The sequence below is a fragment of the Ambystoma mexicanum genome, chromosome 12, assembly GCF_040938575.1.
Source record: "Ambystoma mexicanum isolate Mex_15411 chromosome 12, UKY_AmexF1_1, whole genome shotgun sequence".
Taxonomy (NCBI): Eukaryota; Metazoa; Chordata; class Amphibia; order Caudata; family Ambystomatidae; genus Ambystoma; species Ambystoma mexicanum.
In genome coordinates, this window is record NC_090936.1 from 155768454 (window position 1) to 155790195 (window position 21742).

Genomic DNA, 21742 nt, shown 5'->3' on the forward strand with positions numbered 1-21742 from the left:
TACATGGCCTACAGGCGCTGTCTTTCACACCAACTCAAGCACGCCCGCAGCAAGTATTCCTGCGTTCACTGTTCATGTTGAAACATTCGTATGTGCAACTTTACCCACGCTAAACGCACACCCTCTGACATGCTAATCATTTCTGCAATGCTGGGAAAGTGCATTCACAGAAATGACATCTGCATGTACTACGTAGCTTTACCTCACTTACACACCAATCATATCCAAGTAATTCCTACAGAAGACATTTCAGTCATACCACACATAACATTAGTTCAGGTAAAATAATAAAGAAGGCTGGGTGGAATGAGGTACGCAAGACACCGCCGCCATATAGATGGTGTCCAAGTATCACTTTCATGACCCTTACACCTCAAGGGAGGGAGCCTGGCGTTTCTTTGCATGGCAAGCCTCAGGTGGAAGGACCAATGTATGCCTGAAGTGGAGCAAGCTGAACTAGCATGCCTTGCCAAGACCTCCCAAAGGGGAGTGAACCAGAGTGGTGTTCCCTTCTTCTCCAAGGCACACCTCAAGTGGAGGGAGCTGGAGTGGCATTCCTTTCCAAGATACGCCCGAAGTGGAAGGAGACTGAATTTCGTTCCTTTGCAAGTCACACCTCGCGCAGAGGGAGCTAGACCCACCTTTCCTTCTAAGGCCGACCTCAAGTGAAAGGTACGGGAGTGGTGTACCTTTCCAAGGCAGGCCTCCAGTGGAGGGAGCAGGACTAGCAATGCTCATGAAGTCACGCTAAATAAAGTGAATTCAGAGCCTATGTGTCCCTTTCAAGGAATGATTGGCATTCCCGGAAATCAGCCAGTTTCCCAATACTTTTCCTTTGTATGATACAAGGGTGTAGGCAGAGGGCTGGCTTGTAAGGGCATTGGTGACAGTACACCCGAGTATCCCTCCTCATTCCTTGTTTTATACACACCTTACATTTTCTGTAAGGTTGTCTTCATTGCTGTGGCAGGAACATAATCAGCAAAGTGTCAATCTTTCACTATGTCCACATCTTCTACCTCTGGTAAGGAAGGAATTTGTACATGGACCATAGTCCGAGATTGTACAACTTCTTTTTCAAAGTTCAGAAACGAGAGGTTGTTTTTGTGGAGCAGCTGCCTGGTACACCACATAAGCATTGTGTGTAGCTACATGCACAATCTGTATGGGCAACCTTTGTAAAACATGCGCAACTTGCGTTCAGCATGGTATGGTTGAAGCACCTGGTCTGCTTTATCTACTCCACCCATGTACTTGTTGTAGTCCAGAATGCGGTTGGACTTCTCCACTTTCTGAGCCTGCCCGCGCACAGTGGCTAGTGAACTACTTTCATCATGACTAGTACTTAGCATGTGCACATCCCTTCTGTCGCAGAATTTTACTGCCAACAGTTCATCCCACCGCAATGCCGTACATGCCCCCTTGTCCAACTTTTTACACACAAGTTGTCCGGGGGAAGCCTTCGCGGGTCCTGCGGATTGTAGCGCATGCCAGTGTGCCCACATTGTACAATTCCTTGAAGAGTGGCATTCCTGTGTAGAAATTGTCCACATACAAATGGTGACCATTGTGGAGCAATGGTGTGAGAAGATCCCAAACGATCTTCCACTTGTCCCTAAATGAGCTGGCCAGCCCAGAGGGTTTAGGGTAGAGTCTTTTCCAGTGTAGACCCTCATGCTGTAGGCATACCCAGTGGTACTTTTGCACAACATATACACATTGATCCTGTATCGCGCTCTCTTGCTCAGAAGGAACTGTTTGAACACCAGCCGATCTTTGAACAACCTCAATGATCCATCAATGGATATGTTCTGGCTAGGAACATACACCTCTGCAAATCGCTGAGTAAACTGCTTCAGAAATGGCTGATGTTTGGATAGCCTATCAAAATTTGGGTCTGTTATGGGTAATGCTGCCGAGTTGTCATTGAAATGCAACATACATTGTAGTGCTTGAAATCAATTCCTACTCATTGTTGCTGGATAAAAAGGGGTTGAAAATACCACTTCGGTAGACCAGTACATTGAGATAAACCGATTCAGCGATAATCCCATTAGCAGAATGAGACACCAACATTTTCTCATCTCAACATTGGTCGTTGGAACCCATGATTGTGCTCTCGAATGGGGTTTGAGAGTGAGACCCTGTGTCCTCAAGAACTGTGCAGCGTACAAATTGGTTTGCTGAACAACATCTGCAATGAACCCATCAACAAAAAAGTTGAAAAAGTCAATAGGCTGAAACCATCTGTATTCACTGATATACCAGTGAAAGCGGGCACAAAAGGCTGAGCCATTGCTAGAGGCAGCCATATCAGAATCTGGCACATTCCTTGCACGCCCTGCATGTTCCCTCACCCTTACAGGTCCCTTGCGTGTGCGAAGTGTGGGAAAAGATACATGTACTCTTTCATCCTCTTCGCCATCAGATGATGATGATGAGGAGGAGGAACTAGCATCCTTCAAACACTCACTTCCCCAACAAACTTCTTGCTCACCCTCTGAAGCACCATCTGTTTCAGATTGCACATCCGGCTCTGTGCCTTGCTCCGAGCCGGACTCATCACTGCAGCGAAAGCATCTGCACCAGACATCGTTCGAGAAGCCATGACTACTGTCGCTATAGAACCCTTCACTGCCCAAAGAACAGATAAAGAAACAATAACTATGTGTGCTTCTCAAAGTATGGAACCTAATAGAGTAAGTGGCATTCAATTCCACAGACCTCCACCACACAAGTATGCCAAAATGTCCAGACTCTACTCAGAAACTGTAGCAGCCCTCTGCAATATGATGTACTCTCAGCACGCTACAAAAAACGGAGTACTATTTTGCAAACACTCAAGTGAAATGCTAAGGACCAGCTCACTGCTTTCTTACAAGTGGGTAGACAGCTACAACACACCTGCACCTTTAACAAAAACAAAAAAATAAGGAAAATGTCCTCTTTTTCTATACATTACACAATACAGGTGTGGGGACGATGATTGATCCAACCCACAGTACCAGTTCAGAGACAGCCAATGAGCGTTGCACCCTCCCCTCCTCCATGGGATGCTGGTGGATGGGAAATGGAGGCAAGAAGCAAACACGTAACGTATTCCTGATTGGGTGAGTTGAAAAGGCAGAGGCGATCAAGACGCAGACAGTGAAGATAAGGAAAGTACATGGCGGGCCCTTCCAGACAATTGCTGGCACACTTTCGACAAAACCCCCTGCTCATTCCCATAGGATTATGTTTTGGAAGTGGGAAGGTCACAAGGATGGAACTACTGCAAGGGCCAGCAAGTGGAATTAGGCTGCTAAAAGTGTTGATGGTTTGCAATAGAAATAAGCAGCACTGACATATTGAATACATTGACACACCATGCACACAACATACTAATCAATTGCTAGGAAGTTGGAGTCTCACTGTCAACATATTTACTCACAATCTCATTACCCCGCCACACAATCCAGTTACTCCATCAGTTACTGGGCTCCCCCCACCCCCGCAACATAGCGTCTGGGTAAAGGTCAAAATATCTGCAATGAAAATGTTCATGCCCCTTTTTGAAAGGGGCACCCCGTCTCAGTGAAACACCAGTTCACCTTTGATGAAGCCATAGTGAATTGTCCGAATTCTATCATTGCCCTTTGTCAGTCATGCCATCTCGCCATTCAGTTTCCTCACCGAGGAGTTGATGGCCCTTTCTTTCCCTGGAGTTCTCCAATCCCTCCTGGGAATCATCTGGGACCAGGCCACCAGTGTTTGGAAACCTCTGTGATATCCGTTCCAGTTCCTCCATCAATGGCTCCCATACCCCTTTCCGTCCTATAGACTCCAAATAATTTCCTCCCAGGTGCACCAATATAAGGTCCGTGAGGGGGGGGGGGGAATACATCTCCTTTTGCCTGGGCATCGCTGATGGCTCATCTGAGCTGCTGAAGGCGCATTCCCCTGACACCAAACCAGTGGACCGAGAGAGTATCCCTCCGAGACCTAGAAGTGGTTGGCCTTTTGAAATATCCTGCATCCCTTTTGAAAGAGTGGCCGATAGGAAATGGAAACATGAAAATCCCCCATGAATATGGCCAGACATACAGTTTATCAATTAGCACAACTATTGATTCTACACATGTCTCTTTTAACAATCTCACATGCACTTCTCATGTGAGAGAACATTAGATCAATACGTAATTGGCACATACCTTTCTGGGGAAATAATAAGTGAAGATTTCTGTTCCTGTGTACAGCACGGTGGTAAGAGGACTAGCACCGTTCCAATAAAAGGAAAGGGCTCCATACCAAGTATGCATTTCATGATCAGAAAAAATTACCATCAGCATTAATAGCGCAAACATATTTAAAAAAGTGGTAGTAATTAGGTTTACAATTTTTTCTTCTCCTACTAAGCATCCAACTTCGTCTATTCAGGCCACAACCATCATTGCCCACATGACATCCCCACTACCCGTTCTCACCGATACCACTGACATTACAGCCACAGTCCCTCCCACCACAGTAACCATCCACCCACACATTACAATGCATACTAACCAAAAGGACATTTTGTACTACTTACATAAGTCAGCGGAAGCTTTCAATTAGACACAACTGCAAAGGAAAAAAGAAATTTACAATCTGTACTCAGCCCACCAATAATACATGTAAACGTTAACTTTTTGATTTCTTCAAACAGATACATGGCACATCCCAGTCATCTACCACCACGGATGGGTGAACTGCACACTGATAGGAAATGGGAATTAAGACCAATGGGCATATGGAAAACCCCACCACTAGGTAAACAGTATGCAGATGGCATATTGGCAAACTGCCCTCCCAGGGGAACAGCACTTTTCGGCTGGTAGGGGGGGCAATTCGTAGCCTGCCCCTGCAAGTGTGTCCCAGGCCACCATAATACCTTCCCCAAGCAGCCACTCCCGCTCACACCACCAACACTCCAGCCCCAGTTCCCACCCACCTCACTAACAATCCACCCCCGCGTAATATATACATTGTTGAAAAAACTCAAATTCCATACTTGCATAACAAAGGAGAAGCTTGAACTGTACAAGAGCTGTAGTGCGGGTGGCCATAATGGAAAGGGAGGCCCCTGCCGACAACGAGCACCCGGAGGGGCATGAAGCAGCATCTTCTGCAGAGAACGAGGCGAAAGGAATCCCTCCTGGCAAAACCCAGCATGAAGTACTGGACCAGGGAGGGGGCCGGCGATCGCCATTCGGCATCGGTCTCTTCCTGCTGTAAAAGGCTTCAGGCAACCAATCAAATGGGCTCCCTCTGGGGGAACGGCAACAAAGGATCAGCTGTTAAAGTTGCAGCACAGGCAGCCATAGTGGAAAGGGAGGCACCGTTCGGCGAGGGGCAGCAAGCATCATCTTCAGCAGAGAACAAGGGGTTATGCATCCTTTAGCTCTCCAGATGTTTTGGGCTACAGCTCCAATCAGACCTAGCCAGCAGAGTCAATGGTGAGGGATCATGGGAGTCGTGGTCAACAAATCTGGATATCCGCAGGTTGCAGACCCATGCATATGATATTGTGGTCACATTAATGTTCTTTTTGACAAATCTGTATCTGCAACCGTACAGTCCCTTTACCTGCACTTATCAGACACTTGTCTGCACTTACCCTTGCACTGCCACCTGCTTGTTGCACTACTTGTTTTTGATCCTGTGTCCTGCACTTCCCTTCCACCCCTTCCACTGGCATTTCTCCCCTCCCCTCTGCACTTGCATGATCTCAATGTCATTAGGCCTAGTAAGATCGTTGTCTTGTCCTCCCTTTGTTTCCCCTCCCTTGCCTCGTTGCACTTTGACACACTTGTGTATAGGTGCATTATAAATGCCATATTGTATATCAAATGGTTATCTATATTAGGTATGTTACAACATCCGGATTTCTTGGCTCGCATTATCAGGGCTTACGTTAAGTGACCTTCTAGTGCACTGTTTGTGCGATTTCTTTCCAATGCTGTAAGTGATCAACATTTTCCTTTGTCACACAGGATGACTACAATCACATCCATGGGGGAAAGTGGACAGTGAGTAATTTACGACTTTATTTGGAGAGTACCCGTGGCAAGGAGGTCACCAGCAAATTATTTGATGATATTCATTGGATAGTTGTGCAGTCACTTAAGGCTGTAGCGGTAAGTTTTGTTAATGGAGAACATAAAAAGGCATATGCTAGTTCAGGGATAGATATTGGGATCTGGCGAGCAGGATCTTAAAGCTGCTCCTGGGCAGTAGGCATCAACCAGTAAGCAGGAGGTAGCTACCTCTGGAGATCCAGTAGCTAGTACACAGTGCCCAATAAATTTAAATTGCACATGAGATACAAACACTACATTTTTGTCCATGATGTTTGTTGCATTCTGCTTGAGATGTTAGAATTAATATCACATATGTATGTCTGTGTGGCGCCAGTTGGCCTGGGAAGTCAAAAGCAGCTCTTTGTAACTGTTGGTTTCAAGCTAATCAGTCTCTCCTAAGCTAGAAGCAGGAGCTAAAAAGCTCCCAGTAATTTCAAACACCTCTAATTTGTCCCAAAGAAATATCAGCATTCCCAAAACTTAAATTCAATCCTGTTTTAAGAACTATGAATAGTTTGACGTGTGTGTCTGTGAAAATATACATTATAGGGTATTCTTTTTATATATCTCCCAGTATCCATGATTGTGCAACCAGCATATAAAGTATAGCCATATTTCCATGTACTAACATTGAAATGCCTATTAATTACAACATAATCATTACTAATAAGGGCACATACGTAATAAAGTGCTAAGGGCATAATTTCAAACCAAAACCACAGTTCTTGTTCTAAAAATATATATATATAGTGTCTTAAAACATGCCCGATTTCCTCTGATGACAATTAAATATCTATTGGCCACCAATAAGCCATATTCCTGACTCCAATATAATGTATCTGGATATATGTAATACATATGTATATGATGTATCTTGTATATTTGCAGAAATGCAAATGTACAAGAATGCAAATAAAGTGCAAGTGTCTATATCAATACAGATCTGTAGATGTGAAACAATTCATATAATGTATATAATGCCTGCATATATAGCATAGTGATTCAATTGATGCATATCAGCCAATGTGCAACAATGCATAGAATAAAGTGCATAGTGCCTATTCAAATTGCATAGATTGTTCTACCTCTACATCCGATAAATCGTATTGCTTTAAAAAATCCAATGTTTTAGAAGACACAAAAATACACTAATAAATAAGTGTTGTGGAGCAATAAGCACAAATGAGCATAAATAGGTGGATACTTTAATACATGGTATAAGCAGTTGGAATCATTTCAAAAGGAGAAAGGCAATAAGTACCCCAATAGACACTAAACGAAGGACAAAAATCAAATTAAAATCCAAACATCACAGTTGCAAACCCAATGTTCATTATTTTGCACAATTAAACTCAAAGGAAAGAGTTCCTCATCAATATGGTGTCTCTGTGGAGCCTTTGTCATGACCCTGGCCCAAAACCCCCTCTGGCAAACCCATTGGCCAGGTGGAGTCAGGACTTGGGCCTCTAGAGCCTGGCATCCTCTTCCAAAACCCTCTTGGGGCCAGTCCTGGCGCCTATGGCACTAGGCTCATACACCATGAACAACCATGTGCTTGGGAACGACTTTATTGTATTGTCCGCCAACATGGAGGCATCCACATAGCTTGGTTACTCGGAACCAAGCTATGCGGTCTAGTGTTTTGGGTGTGTTAGCCTAGGGACTACTTTACCTGAATTATTTTGTTGGGGCTATTTAAACCACACCCGAGCAAGACAACACGCTTCACGTTACTTTGCAGCTTCCAACGTGATGCTCACCTTGTCCAGCTATACTCCCGAACCTTGGAGATGCAGAACCTGCATGGAGACAAAAGGAACATCATTAGCAGCAGCATCTTACCTGCAGTCTTCATCTTTAGTTACTCGCAGCTCCTGAGAACAGCTTTCCTTGGATCTGCACGCCTCCCAGACTGCACGACCTGAAAGAGGAAGATAGAGGCAACATTAAGAAAGCAGAAGAGACATTGCAAATTATGAACTGCTCAAAAGGCTTACCTGGCTGGTCGCCTCTTGGCTGGCACCACTCCGGAAAATTCCACACGCACTGAAGAACACCACGGCCTGCAAGGAAAGAAGACCAAACAGGTTAGCAAAGACAAGCCATCGCAGCGCTGCACATAGCGCTTACTTACCGCATCATAGCGTTCTTAAAGTGCCATCATTTACCAGCGGGGCTCAACCAAGCCAGTTCGCCGCGCTGAAGCTCTGCATACCTAAGGGAGAAAAAGAGACATTATTAAACAAGGGAGGCATGCAGGATAGCAACAATACTAAAGAACAGCAATAAGACCTACCCGAACGATATCAAACGGGCCGGCGTCAGTGAAGTAACTGGACCGCACATGCCCACGAAAGACCACGCGCCCCTGCAAAGAAGGCAGGACGGAGAGCACGCCTAACTCTACCACAACGCAGAAACTTCCCCGCTGACCACATCTGGGCAAAACTGAGAAGCATACCAGCAAGTAATCCGGCTGGGTGGCGTCCCTGTGGATAGCAGGTGAGCGTAACAGCCTTGCTTTCAAAGTCTATATTTATTTGATGTTCCTGTGGGCGCAATTTCAAAGTTCTGTCTCTGCCTCTGGGGTGTTTGGGTACATGAATCACAAAATCACCAAAAAAGGAAAACCCATCTAACATGCCACCATGATGTTCGTGAAAATGCTTGTCTATGGGATAGGAAGTCATTGTTCTTAATAGCCCTCATGTGCTGCAAAATTCAGAATTTTAATATACACGTGGTACTGCCAACATACCACTTTTTACATGGACAGCTCAAAACATAAACTACAAATTCAATTTCACATGTAATGTAAAAATGAATAAAATAGCTTGTCTGTAACACAGGATATAAAAACTCATTTTACGGTGCTGAATATTGGCATACCTTGCACTTTTGACATTTAAAAAAACCCATACGGATTCTTGATGGTCAATTCGGTTTGCTTAACACCACAGGGGACAAGTAACCTGACACAAGTTTGCCTTTTTAAGGAAGGGGATCGCCTATAAGTGATACTTGGGCCTTTTGGGTAACAATCTAGATAGATCCTTATCAACTTTGAGAACATGCCAATGTCTGAAGATAATTTCTCGAATATAAAATGAATCAAGACAATACATCAAAGTCAGTCTTATGACCTCTGTGTCTTCAATATGATCTTTTCTACTTATTGTATTGTCCAATAAAGTACCTCGATTCAGACATCTGGATTTGATAAATGCCCTTTCAATCACTTTATTTTAGAATAACCTCTAAAGATAAAGTTGGAGGCGGTGATAGAGCACTCCACTTAATATTTAGTTAAATCAGAACAGTTGCGTCTGAGATGGATACGTTCCCCATAGGAGATGCCGTTAATACAGGTGGCTGGATGATTGCTCAAGGCCACCAATGGGGCATTAAAGCAATTGGGCTTTCGGTATACCAATATACTGATACCATCTTCGGGTTACACTTACCCGAACATCCAAATATACCACTTCTGTTTGGCTGTGTGTTTCTGTGAAACTCAAATTCATTGCAATTCAAGATCTTCCCAAAATCAAGCCATTCACACTCCATCTGTTTCCAAATGATAAATCATCAATAAACCGTAACCAGCATAACACCTTACTTAAGAAATACTCATTCTCAGGCACCCCTACAACATTCCTCTCCCACCACCCCATGGCGAAGTTCGCATAAGAGGGGGCATAATTTCCCCCATTGCAGTTCCCCTAATCTGGTAGCATAAAAACCCATTGTGTGTCAAACTAAAAAAAAAACATATCTAAAATCATAGATATATGGCTCAGATAGTTGAGAGAGCTGGTGTCCAAATAAAATGTACAAACCTCCAGTCCAAATATATGGTCAATGGAGGTGTACAAGGATACCACATCAAGAGAAGTAAGCATCATGTCTGACTCCCACGGTATCTCATTGATCTGTTTTTTAAAAAAAAAAATCAGTGGCATCACGTACAAAAGAAGGTAGAGTTGACACTAGTGGATTAAAAGTCTCATCAACACATTTAGCCATATTGTCCAACAAGGAACCACATAGGTAACAATAGGCCCCGAGGAGGCTTAATCATGGACTTGTGCATTTTTGGTAAAAAAATAAATAGTGGAATTGTCGAGAGGGCGCTAGTGCGCCATCCAAGATGGCAGCTCACTAAAAGCTATGTGCTGGCCCCATTCAAAATCCTTGGAAAATAACGCTCCAACTTCAGCCTCCAATTCTATACCATCTGTGATGGAAGATCACACACCTAGGCAGCCCCCTGTGCTGAAATCCGGTGTGTATTCAGATCGGGGGCCCCACTGACCGGGCCTGTGCTGTGGCCACGGCAGGCGTAGAGCGAGCGAGCCCGGCGCGGATTGGTGCTGGGGCGGTCCCGGGGCGGCGCTGAGACTAGCGGGTCGGTGAGTAGCCAACTTAGAGTGTCGCTGACGCATTGGGATCCAGCGGTGCCCAAGTAAAGAAGAGGACGGGTAGATCTCCGGGAGAGCGCTGGACAACATCTGCGCAGTGCCGACTGGTCAAGACCTGCACTCCCGAGGGGCGGAGGAGATCCGGAGCCAGCCCGCCATAGGAGAGCCTTTGAACATCCGGCTACAATCATATCCAGTGAAGAAAGTGCCACGCCACCTAGGAACTTGCCGGCCGAGCTGCACTGAGCCTTCGGAAGAGAGCGGGTCGGCAGTGGTGACGGAGCGACACGGGAGGAGCCACAGACGCCATTGGGCCTCGGCAGGCTTGCAGTCCTTCAGGTGAAGGTGCGACTCGAGCTCCCCGCCGCCTCCCACTTGTGCGGTGCAGCCGCCTGTAGCACCACTGGATCATCAGACCCCTGGCACCCCAGTAAGCATGAGGGGCACCTCACATTGTCCCACATCCGCCACACCTCAGGAAGCTTGGGGTCCCTGCCTGAACATCCCTGCCGAGGTATACAAAGAGGCGCTTCAATCATTTACTGGGCACCCCCACCGCCCCTCCCCGCGGGCCTGAATCAATCCTCCACAGTCACTGTCTCCTGGGGGGGCGGGATCTCAGCCCCCGCACCCTCTGGCACCTAGTGGCGGAGCAGTGGTGTGGGCCGCTGAAGACCGGGACAATGGGGTGCTGCACCCTCAGCCAACATCCGGGGAGGGATAAGGTCACCAGCAACGCACCCGCCTGTCATCTTAAACTGTGCTGTAGCCAATGCACCCACTTACTATGTGTGCCCAATAGAAAGTGATCTCTGCGTACCCTCCAACTCTGTGTGACCGGACCGTGAAGTCATCAGCCCCACTGCATCAGCAGTCACCGACCATAATAGTACCTCCTAGTGGAGTTCTGTCCTCCGCACGCCCAAGCAACCACACCTGCCCCCCTGTTGCCCAAAATGGGCAAAACAGATAAATCACAACGAAGACAAATGTTTGAAACCGGCTCTGTGGTCAAACCCCCAAAACAGCCGCAGCATGCGTCGCCTCGGCCTCCTGAAATGGAGCAAACTGAGGAACCCCAGCAGTCACCAGCATTTAATATTCGCGAAATCCTCCTTGATCTCAAGGCGAGTATTGGGAATCTGGACTCCAAAATAGACACTCTGTCATCTAAAGTTGACCTCCTACAGCCCCGCATGGACAAACAAGGCGAGAGGCTCAACTCTGTAGAACAGCGGGTCTCCGACATCGATGATAACACCTCGTTCCTGCTGACCAGGGAACAAATGAAAAGAGTAGTCGACAAGAATGAAGACTTAGAAGTGCGTGCCTGCTGCAACAACATAAGGGTGGTGGGCATAAGAGAACAACAAGCTCCAACGAGGACGGAGGACTTTGTGGAGTCGATGTGCAAAGAAATCTTCGGGGAAGCGGCGTTCTCACGTCTGTTTGTAGTGGAACGGGCGCACAGGGTCCCCTCCAACCCCCCGGCCCCTGTAGTGCCTCCCCCCCCCATCATTGCAAAGCTCCTTCATTTCAGAGATCGCAACACCATCCTTAGGTTGGCGAGAGAAAAAGGCGAGCTGCATTATGATGGGGACAAGGTACAAATATTTCCAGATTTTTCGCCAGGTGTGCAGGCCTCTCGGAGAGCCTTTGCGGGAGTAAAATGCAGACTACGTAAGAGCCAGATCCAGTACTCCATGTTATTCCCTGCCAAATTACGCATTATCCATGCCGAAAAGACCCAGTTCTTCACCTCCCCTGAAGAGGCCAACCCCTTCCTTGACGGCATTGGGTGCGACCCCCTGCGTGACCAACCGAGACCACAGAGGCGGGACAGAGGAGGGGAAGTTCCTCCATGGGGAGGAGCTACCCGGGCTGCCATGAGTTCTGGGAAGGCTCATCCACGATGTGAGAGCATGCAGACAAATCCTTTCAATGGGGGTACCAGTCCTTGGAGCACACCAGTGCCCCACGCTCTGCACTGTCAATGTTTACTAAGGTTAATATGTTGGGGGTACCATCGGGCAAGTTCGGGGTTGCCCAGCAGGAAGGGAAGGGGAGAAGTTGGGGGATCATGTTCAGAAGTTTGCATCTGCCTCAGGCAGGGCCACCTCCGACCATCCAACCCAGGTACAGTCGCTACAGTCACTTGGGTGCCCGCCCACTCGGAAACTACCTGACACCAGTCCTACACCGTCTCCGCAAATATCTTACACCGGCATCCCATTCAGGATAATTACCTGGAACATCAGAGGAGCTAATGCCCCTACAAAGACCAGGAAGATCTTCCTCTATCTGAGACGACACAAAGTAGACATTGCCCTCATCCAGGAGACCCACCTAACTCGCTCCTCAGAAAACCAGTGGGCCCCGCTCCGGGGATGTTTCCGCTACTACTCTTCCTACTCATCATACGCAAGAGGGGTTGCAATCCTAGTCAGCAAGAACATCTCCTTTAAAATTATGTGTCTTGCGACAAGGAAGGAAGAGCGCTGCTGGTGTGGGGGGGTCCTGGCCGGGACACACATAGTTTTAGTGAACTCATATGGCCGTAATGTAGACGGCATCAATTCCTTCGACTGGGTAATGCAGAATCTAGCTGACTCAGGGCTCGCCACGATTATATGGGGAGGTGATCTCAATACTGTACTCGATCTGGCACTAGATAGACCAAATGCTATCAGCGGACAACAGTCTAAGGCCTCCTCCCAAATCAAAGAAATCTGTGACACCTACAACCTGGTAGACATCTGGAGGCAAACACACCAAACTGTCCATGAGTTTACGTACCACTCCTGGGTGCACGGGCTGAGTTCCCGACTCGACTACCTGCTAGTGTCCAGATCAGGGCACTACAGTGGGGCGAATGTGAGATCCTTCCCAAGACGTTGTCAGACCACTCCCCTGTTTTTCTGGACGTAGACTCCGGCAGACGGCAGTAAGTGGACTCCCTCTTGGTGTTTCAATTCTGGTGCCCTTCAAGACGCAGTGTTCACCCAAGAACTGTCAGACGAAATATCACTCTTCCTGTCGGCAAACCTGGAGTCCGCCCCATCCCCTGGTGCCCTGAAGTGCTACACACGTGGTATCTGTATAGCCAAGGAACTCAGTTTTGAAGACAATACGCAGAGACCGCCAGAGAAACGAGTCGTGTCTGAAAGACCTGGAACGAACGTTTGAAGCCACAGGCGACCAATCGACCCTGGCCCTTATTAAAACCGAACTGAATGAATTCAACAAAAATGCAGAACAAGAAAGTCGCTACCTGTCGAGACGCCATGTGATTCACCAGTATGGCGAGGGACAGAAGCCGGGGACACTCCTGGCCAGAATTCTCGCGGCGGAGAGAAGGCCACCGGTCATTGACTAGGTCCGCAACCACCAAGGCACTCTGGTCTACCCAGAATGGGGAATTGTCTTCTATCAAGAGCTGTACAAGTCCAGATCTACAAGAACCATGGCAGCGCTCCGAGAATACTTGGAAGATACTGAGCTGCACTGAATCTCAAATGAGGTGAGAGAACACCTTAATAGAGAAATCACAGCTGAAGAAATCCAAAATGTGGTAAAAGAGCTGCCAGGTTCGAAGACACCTGTCCCGGATGGCCTTACAGGTGAGTTCTATAAGGCGATGGGACCCTCGCTTGCCCCTGTTCTCCTATCGGTCTTCAATGAGGCAGTAGCAGTCAGGCAATTGCCCCCTACACTGAGAGAAGCCAATCTCATCCTTCTGCATAAGCTGGGAAAGCCTCCAGAGGACTGTGCCTTTTACAGGCCAATCTCATTGATTAATATGAACAACAAAATCCTGACCAACAGACTGTTGCCCTGGATGCCGAGTCTAGTGTTGGTGGACCAGGGAGGCTTCATCCCGGGCCGGAACACAACCTTCGGCATTCGGCATCTCTTCGGCATCATGGAAGCTCTAGACCCTTCGAGACAGGCCATCGCATTTCTATTCGACGCAGAAAAGGCATTCAACTCGGCCTTTCCTTTTCGCCGTCCTGTGCAAAATGGGACTAGGCGCTTTCTTTATAAAGCTGGTAGCACTCTTATAACAGCATCCCGGGGCCTATATCACCTTGGGGACCACTAAATCAGCCCCCATAGTACTGTGCAGAGGCACCAGGCAGGGCTGCCCCTATCGGACCTATTGTTTGCCCTGGATATGGAACCCCTTGCAGCCAACCTCAGGAGCAAATTCATGGACAGAGGGATCACCATTGGGCCACACAAACTGATATTTCCTTCTACGCAGACGACGTGGCCCTGCTCCTCAGCGACCCAGAGACCAATCTCAATCCAGTAATGCGTGAGGTTCATAAGTTTGGTGCCTTTTCAGGCCTCAGAATTAATAACAGCAAATCAGTAATTTTCCCACTAACTCCCAACATAGTAGAATTCACTGACTTCATGTTTCGATGGGATAAATCCGACGTCAGGTACCTAGGAATCATGCTGTCCAGAGACCGCGATGAGGTCCTCCGTGACAACTACGGCAGGTTCGTGGCATCGATTTCAGAGAAGATTACCCAGTGGAAGCATCTACCGTTAACACTCTGGGGGCGGGTATCCATTGTCAAAATGGTGATCCTTCCAAAATTATTGTACCCATTTGTGAATATTCCTCTGCTCCTTCCACACCACTTCTTCCAGCAGATGCGGGCGCTCGTCCTCGATCTGGGCGGGCAAGCCGGCGAGAGTGGCATACACCACGCTAGTTCAACCCATCGCAAAAGGAGGTCTGGCCTTACTGGATCTGGAACACTACTATTGGGCTGCACAAGCACAGTTTCTGAGCCATTGGTACATGACCCAATTTATCAGACCGCACGTCCAGATAGAAAGGGCCCTCGCCACTCCCAATCTTCTGAGAGCGGTGATCCTCGGAGATCAGCCAGCCCTGCCGAAAACATTGAACTTTATGCTGATCACGTGAGATCTGGAGAAGGATAGCTCAAAAACAAGGCATAACGTGCAGATGCCCCCCGCTCCTGCCGGCGAAGTTTATTCCAGGACTGCCGATAACCACCGAAACAGTGTACCACCAACTAATGAGCAAACTCCACATGACAATAGACGATTGGTTCGTAGACAGCAGCTTTATGACGCTTCAACAAATCAAAGACTGCTGCTCAGTCACAGCACTGGACATATTTGTATACTTCAGGCTTCGTCACGCCTTCAAAAAGGAGTTCTCAATGTTTCCGACGCGTCCACCCACGTGGCGGCTATTACATCAGGTTATTCAAGCAAGCGGTGAGGGTAAGCTATTCTCATCCATTCTCATCCATCTACAAAGAATTACACACCACAAGAGTCCAACCACAAACGCCTAAAGCGAGATGGGAAAGCTCCATGGCCCGCACTATAGATGAGGCCGACTGGCTTGCATTCAGAGGCAGACCCAAAAGGTTGCGCTGAACTTGAGACTAAAAGTGATCCATTTCAATTTTCTTCATCAGACGTACATCAATCCAAGCAAACTTCACCACTTCCAAAACTCTGTTTTGCCGGACTATCAGCGGTGCGGAAGCTCCCCCACTGACTTATGGCATCTGGCGTGGGAATGTCCATTTGTCAGGAGATTCTGGGACAAGGTATTAACCACAACATCGGAAATAGCCGGTGAGCACATCGACAGAGACCCGATGGTGACCATGCTGGGGTACACCCATGAGATACAACCGGCAGCTAGGAAACTAGTAGGCCTGCTGCTAGTGTTGGCAAAACACTGGGTCGCTATGTCTTGGAGCCATGGTCCACCTCCAAAGCAAACTCAGTGGCTCAGGGACGTGGCATACAGTCATAACGCTGAGAAAGACTTTGTCAGAACGCTGCCCCTCATGCTCGTCCACCTGACATATGGAGTCCATTTGTAAACTACTTGCTATCATGCCCAGACAGCTCACCCTCACAGGAGGACGCGGAAAAAACGCTATGAGTACGGCATGTAACCCAGTAGATCATATTCATGCAACCGGGGGCAGCACGGCAGTGACTGAGTGTAGCAAGTGACCGAAGGTCACAGACTTTGAATTCTGGGGGGCATGGGGCTTGGAAAGGTGTGGGGGGGGGACCAGGCTGGTGGGCAAACTTTTTTTGTGTTTCCATTGTTTTGTTTGTTTGGAAAAAAGCACAAAATACAGGGTTAAAAAAAAAATGAAATAGTTGGAATCACCAGTGCTGTGGGGAACAGGAATTTTGGTGTATCCAAATCCAAAATACCCTTATTAGTCAATTTCTGGAGCAGATCAGAAAGGTCACTAGTAATATCTTGATATCTTGAAAGGGATCAGTCGCTTATTTTATATAGCAAGAGTGATCATGCAATTGCCTATTAGCTTCGACTATATAGTCCATGCAGTTCAGAAAAACCCCATTGCACTCTTTATCTGAGGATTTAATAACCACTTCAGAACGACTTTGCAACTGAGCCAATGTTTGTCACTTATTGGTGGTCAGATTATGTGTCTTTGGAGTTCTTTTATGTCGTAATTTCTTCAGATCCGCTACCAATAGATCCTGAAAAGCCAGTCAACAAAGGGTTCAATCTGGACTTTGGTTTTAACTTAGTTCTCTTAGACCATTCTGTATTTATGCCATAGTCTGTAGAATTCACAAGGAATTGATGGCAATATATCACATGGCACGCGGTATCGGCCCTGTAGTTATGGTTAAGTTGCTCAACCCATAGGAAGACTACTTTTTGGCAGGCTTATAACTTCGCTCCCCCTGGAAGAATTGTCACCAAACTTTGCAAAAAAAGTCTATGGCCCACTCTGAATTGTTTTGGGAAGTTAGGCGAGGTTTCGTGAAGGGGGGCAAAGTCATAGGTGGGGTTCCAAACATTTTTTTTCTCCATAGACTGAGTGGACAAAACTCACGCCTTCAACCCAATCCGTTGGACGGACTTTCACCAAATTTGCAGGAGGAGCAGCGGCTTTGTTCCCAAAAGCAGGTTTTTGTAAATTTGGTGAAAATCTGTCCAAGTACTTTTATTAAAAACAGATGAAATGTACGTCTCAAAAAAATAGTGGTATCTGGCTCCGCTATGCTGTCCCATTTCCCTGTTCACTCTGCGGTCAAAAGTCTGATTTGCCTGGAGTGTGGCGTGATGTCAGTGAACATTGGACGCGCCCGGTGGTTGGCTGGAGGGGAAGTATGATGTGCGTCACAATTTTGGGTAAAGCTGCTATGTTCTATGCGAGTATAGTGTGGCACGAAAGTGGCTAGAGAACATGCTTTGCAGCATGTGGTGGTGGGAAGAGGGAGTGGAAAGGGTGGGGGAGTGAAAAGGGGTTGATGCAATATATTTATTTAGGTGGAAGAAGACAGGGGTGTACGAGCGGTGTCCGCGAGTACTGCAGCAATTCACGGGTAGCTCCTCAGGCGACTAGCTTCTGTGGTGACTGCAGGGAGGCTCAATTGGGGATGGGGAGTGGATTGCAGATGATATGAGGATATTTACATTGTGTGTAGTATTCTGTGTTGAGTGTGGTAAGCCTCTCGCGCCTTGGGTGCATGGCCAGAGGCCTTGCACCGAAGAGTATGGCCACTGGTTGCAAGTACATTTCACACTGTTGGCTTGTGTGTGTGGTTTGTGCACAGTGTACACATTGTTGGCTGCAAGATTTTGTGGTTTGTTTGGAAGTAGAATAATAGTATGTGAATGCAAGTGAGTAGGTGTGCCGGAGGCTGTGTTCTGTTTGTGGGTTGTGGTAACTGGCACATGTTCCCATGCATGGCTGCATGCACCCAAGAGGCTAGTCCTTGGCCACACCCACTGCAATGCATCCATGCATGCAAACAGTGTGATACTGGTATATGGATTGCACAAATATGTTTACGAGTGCATTTTTTTTCCTTCGCTCATTTGGGTAACTTGTTATAACCATCCGTTGCTCCATCGTAAACACTTATAAATATGCATATCTCCTAGGGTAGTCACCTTTACAGAATGGTTGTGGAAGACATTTTAAACTTGGTAGAGCACCAGAGGTGAGCTGAAATGCATGCACTTCATTACACTTGTTGCCCATTACGGAGTGACAAGCCACCATTTGCGTTTGCAATGGTTTGCCCCTGAGCACATCCTTTCCTTAGCGAGTGCAGTAAGATATTGCGACATGAAAGGATTTCCTTAGCATCACACATTTACAATATGGACAATGTACGCAGCTACCCACATATAATTGATTCTCGGGTAACTCCACTGGCAACTAGCTTCTGTGTTGAGTGCAGGTAGGCTAAATTGGGGACAGGAAGTGGAGTGCAGATGATATGAGGATATTTCCATTGGGTGTACTATGCTGTGTTGTGTGTGGCAAGCCACTAGTTCCTTGGGTGCATGGCCAGAGGTCTTGCACCAAAGAGTATACCCACTGGTTGGAAGTAGGTTTCACACTGTTGGTTTGTGTGTGTGATTTGTGCGCAGTGTGCACATTGTTGGTTGCCTGGGTGTGAGGATTGGTGGCACGTCCTACAGTTTTCGGTCCATGCCTGGAGGTGATGTCAATCGTCCTGCAGTGTGTTCACTGGGTGAAGTGTTGCAATACGGTGTGTATAAAAGTGGATAGGGTTCCAGTGGATGGTTTATTTGTTTGGGCTGTGCCCATTGGCCAGATGAGTGAGTACTTTACTATATTATGATGTATTGGTTGTCAGTACTTAATACAGTCTTGGGTGCAGGGGCAATGTTCTGAAGATGTGCTTTGCTTGCAAGAAGTACAATAGTATGTGAACGGAAGTGGGTAGGGGTGCTGGAGGCTGTTATATTTGTGGGTTCTGGTAACTGGCTACATGTTTGCATGCATGGCTGTATTATGTATCGGGGGTTTGGTTGGGGTGCTGGTGGCTGTGTTACATTTGTGGGTTGTAACTGGCCAATGTTCACATCCATGGCTGCTTTACGTTGCGGTGGGTGTGGCCAAGGCATAGCCTCTTGGGTGCATGCGGAGGCTGGAAAAGGAGCATTTCACAATGATATAACCTTGCACTATATAATTGGTCATAGAAATATATGTTCAGCGAAATCAGTAGGGTTTTATTCCTTTCTCCCCTGTCCTGCATGGAAGGTACAGCAGTACTAGACAGAATACTGTGGGAGAAAAAGTGTACACTTCACTTCGAAAATTACAGTCTTACTTGAAAGATAACACCGCTTCTAATCACTGCGAGTGCACGTTTCTTAAGGGAAAACAATCCTTGCTAATATCCCCCCTCCCTGCTACCCCACCATGGCACCTATTGATGTTTATCTGCTGCCATTGCAGTTCTCTTTTTACACAGAGCAACATCTTCAAATGCTGCACATCCTTGGAGAGCTCAGCTACCGCCTTTCTGTCGTTGCCTCCAATTATCACACAGCAGTGTGAGCTCAGGGCACAAAAGGTTTTACTGAGCCAGGGGGTGAAGGCAAATTCTGCATCTTTAGAGCTCTGTGGAAAATGTCAGCAAATCACCTGACAAAACCATCAATGCGGTTAAATCCCGCAAAATACAGGACGGTTGGCCGTCTAACTAATACGTTATTAATTTTAATAGAATGAAGGCGCGTACAACTCTTAGTGTTTGAAAGGTCATTAAAAGGACAATACAGGTAATCTTGCAGCACACAATTGAACATACGGTGTGCTGTTTCAGTGCACGAGTTACGTTCACTTTCACCGTTGTCCTGTATGCATATGATATGATATATGATATGGCATTTATAACGCGCCTATACACAAGTGTTTCAAGGCGCGGCAAGGGAGGGGGAACAGAGGGAAGACGGAGACAGCAATCCTACTAGGCCAAGTGTCATTCAGATCACACAAGTGCAGAGGAAGGGGGGGGGGGGGAGGAGAAGTGCTGAGGTGGTGGGGACAGTGCAGTACAAGGGGTAATAGAATAAATAAAACAATAATAGAAGTAGGGCCAGCTGGTGGCAAGTGCAAGGGTAAGTGAAGACATCAGGTGTCAAGTGCTGGTGGAGGACTGTAGGGATACAGAAACATTCCCCAAGTGCAGGGGTTGCCATGGAGGCAGTGCAGGGGGAGGAGACCTGGGCCCGAGATCAGCGGGTGGCCAGCATACCAGTACACTTTCAGCCAGGAATTCAGCCGGGGAGAGGAGGACACAAAGCAGGAGCAAAGAGGAAGGTTTTTATGTGCTTCCAGAACCGGAGATGGTTCTCCTCAAGTTTCAGGGAGGCAGGGAGGCTGCCCCAGCCGAAGAAAGAGATCGAACACCAACTCGTTGCTTGGCGAAGCAACTGAGTCAGAGGGAGTTGGAGGCGGATCAGCGAAGAGCTCGAGAAGGAAGATATTTAGGAATAGCGAGTTGAAGGCATTGAGGCCTCAGGCCCCAGAAGGCATTGTAGACAATGCAGAGGGTTTTGAACTTAATCCTCGCAGCCACTGGGAGCCAATGCATAGATTTCAGTCCTGCAGAGATACGATCCCTGGGCTTGAGGCCCAGGACCAGTCTCACAGTCCTGTTCTGGATGAGTTGCAGAGGGGAGGGCGGAGAGTAGAAGCAGGCAGATTTAGAAAGAGGCTGTTGCAATAATCCAGCCTAGAGAGCACCAGAGCTCGAGAGACAGTGAGCTTCTGGGGGAAGGAGAGGAAAGGAAGAATACCTCTGATGAGGTGTAGCTGGTAATGTGACTTCTTAGAGACGTCAGAGATGTGAGGAGGAGAGTGTGGAGTCGAAGATGTCCCCGAGGTTTTTAGCCTCGCAGGTGGGAGCAGGAAGAGGGCAAAGAGAGGCCAGCCAGAGAGTGACAGGAAAGGAGCGAGCGTGTGTGCCAATGAGGACAGCAGTCTTACTGGCATTAAGGCAGAGATCATTGGCTGCACACCACTCGTGGATAGCAGACAGACAATCAGACAATCAGAGATGAGAGACAGAGAAGAGGTGGCCGAAGGAAGCCTGAAAATGAGGCGTCATCTGCATAGCACTGAAAGTTGCGGCAGAGAGCGGCAATGCAGTGGGCAAGAAGTGCAAGGTATTGATTGAACAGCCACGGAGAGAGGTTAGACCCCTGGGGACACACCACATGTAGAGATAAAGATAGAGGAGAGGAAGGAGCCAAGTGGGACCTGGGAGGGTCGATCAGAGAGGAAAGAAGTCCGCCAGGCCGTGACCGGTGATACCCAGGTTATCACGCAGACGGTTGAGCAGGATGCCATTGTTGACCTTGTCAAAGGCAGAAGAGAGATCAAGTAAGATGAGGAC

General features: G+C 47.5%; 1 protein-coding gene across 1 annotated transcript in view; it reads left to right on the top strand.

The window, feature by feature from the left end:
- Positions 1–21742, top strand: part of TTLL1 (TTL family tubulin polyglutamylase complex subunit L1) — a 500816-nt gene that overhangs the window by 236317 nt on the left and 242757 nt on the right. Inside the window, exon 7 of the mRNA XM_069628218.1 lies at positions 6009–6152. Within this exon, the coding sequence (XP_069484319.1) occupies positions 6009–6152 (144 nt within the window). The remainder of the gene's footprint in view (positions 1–6008; positions 6153–21742) is intronic.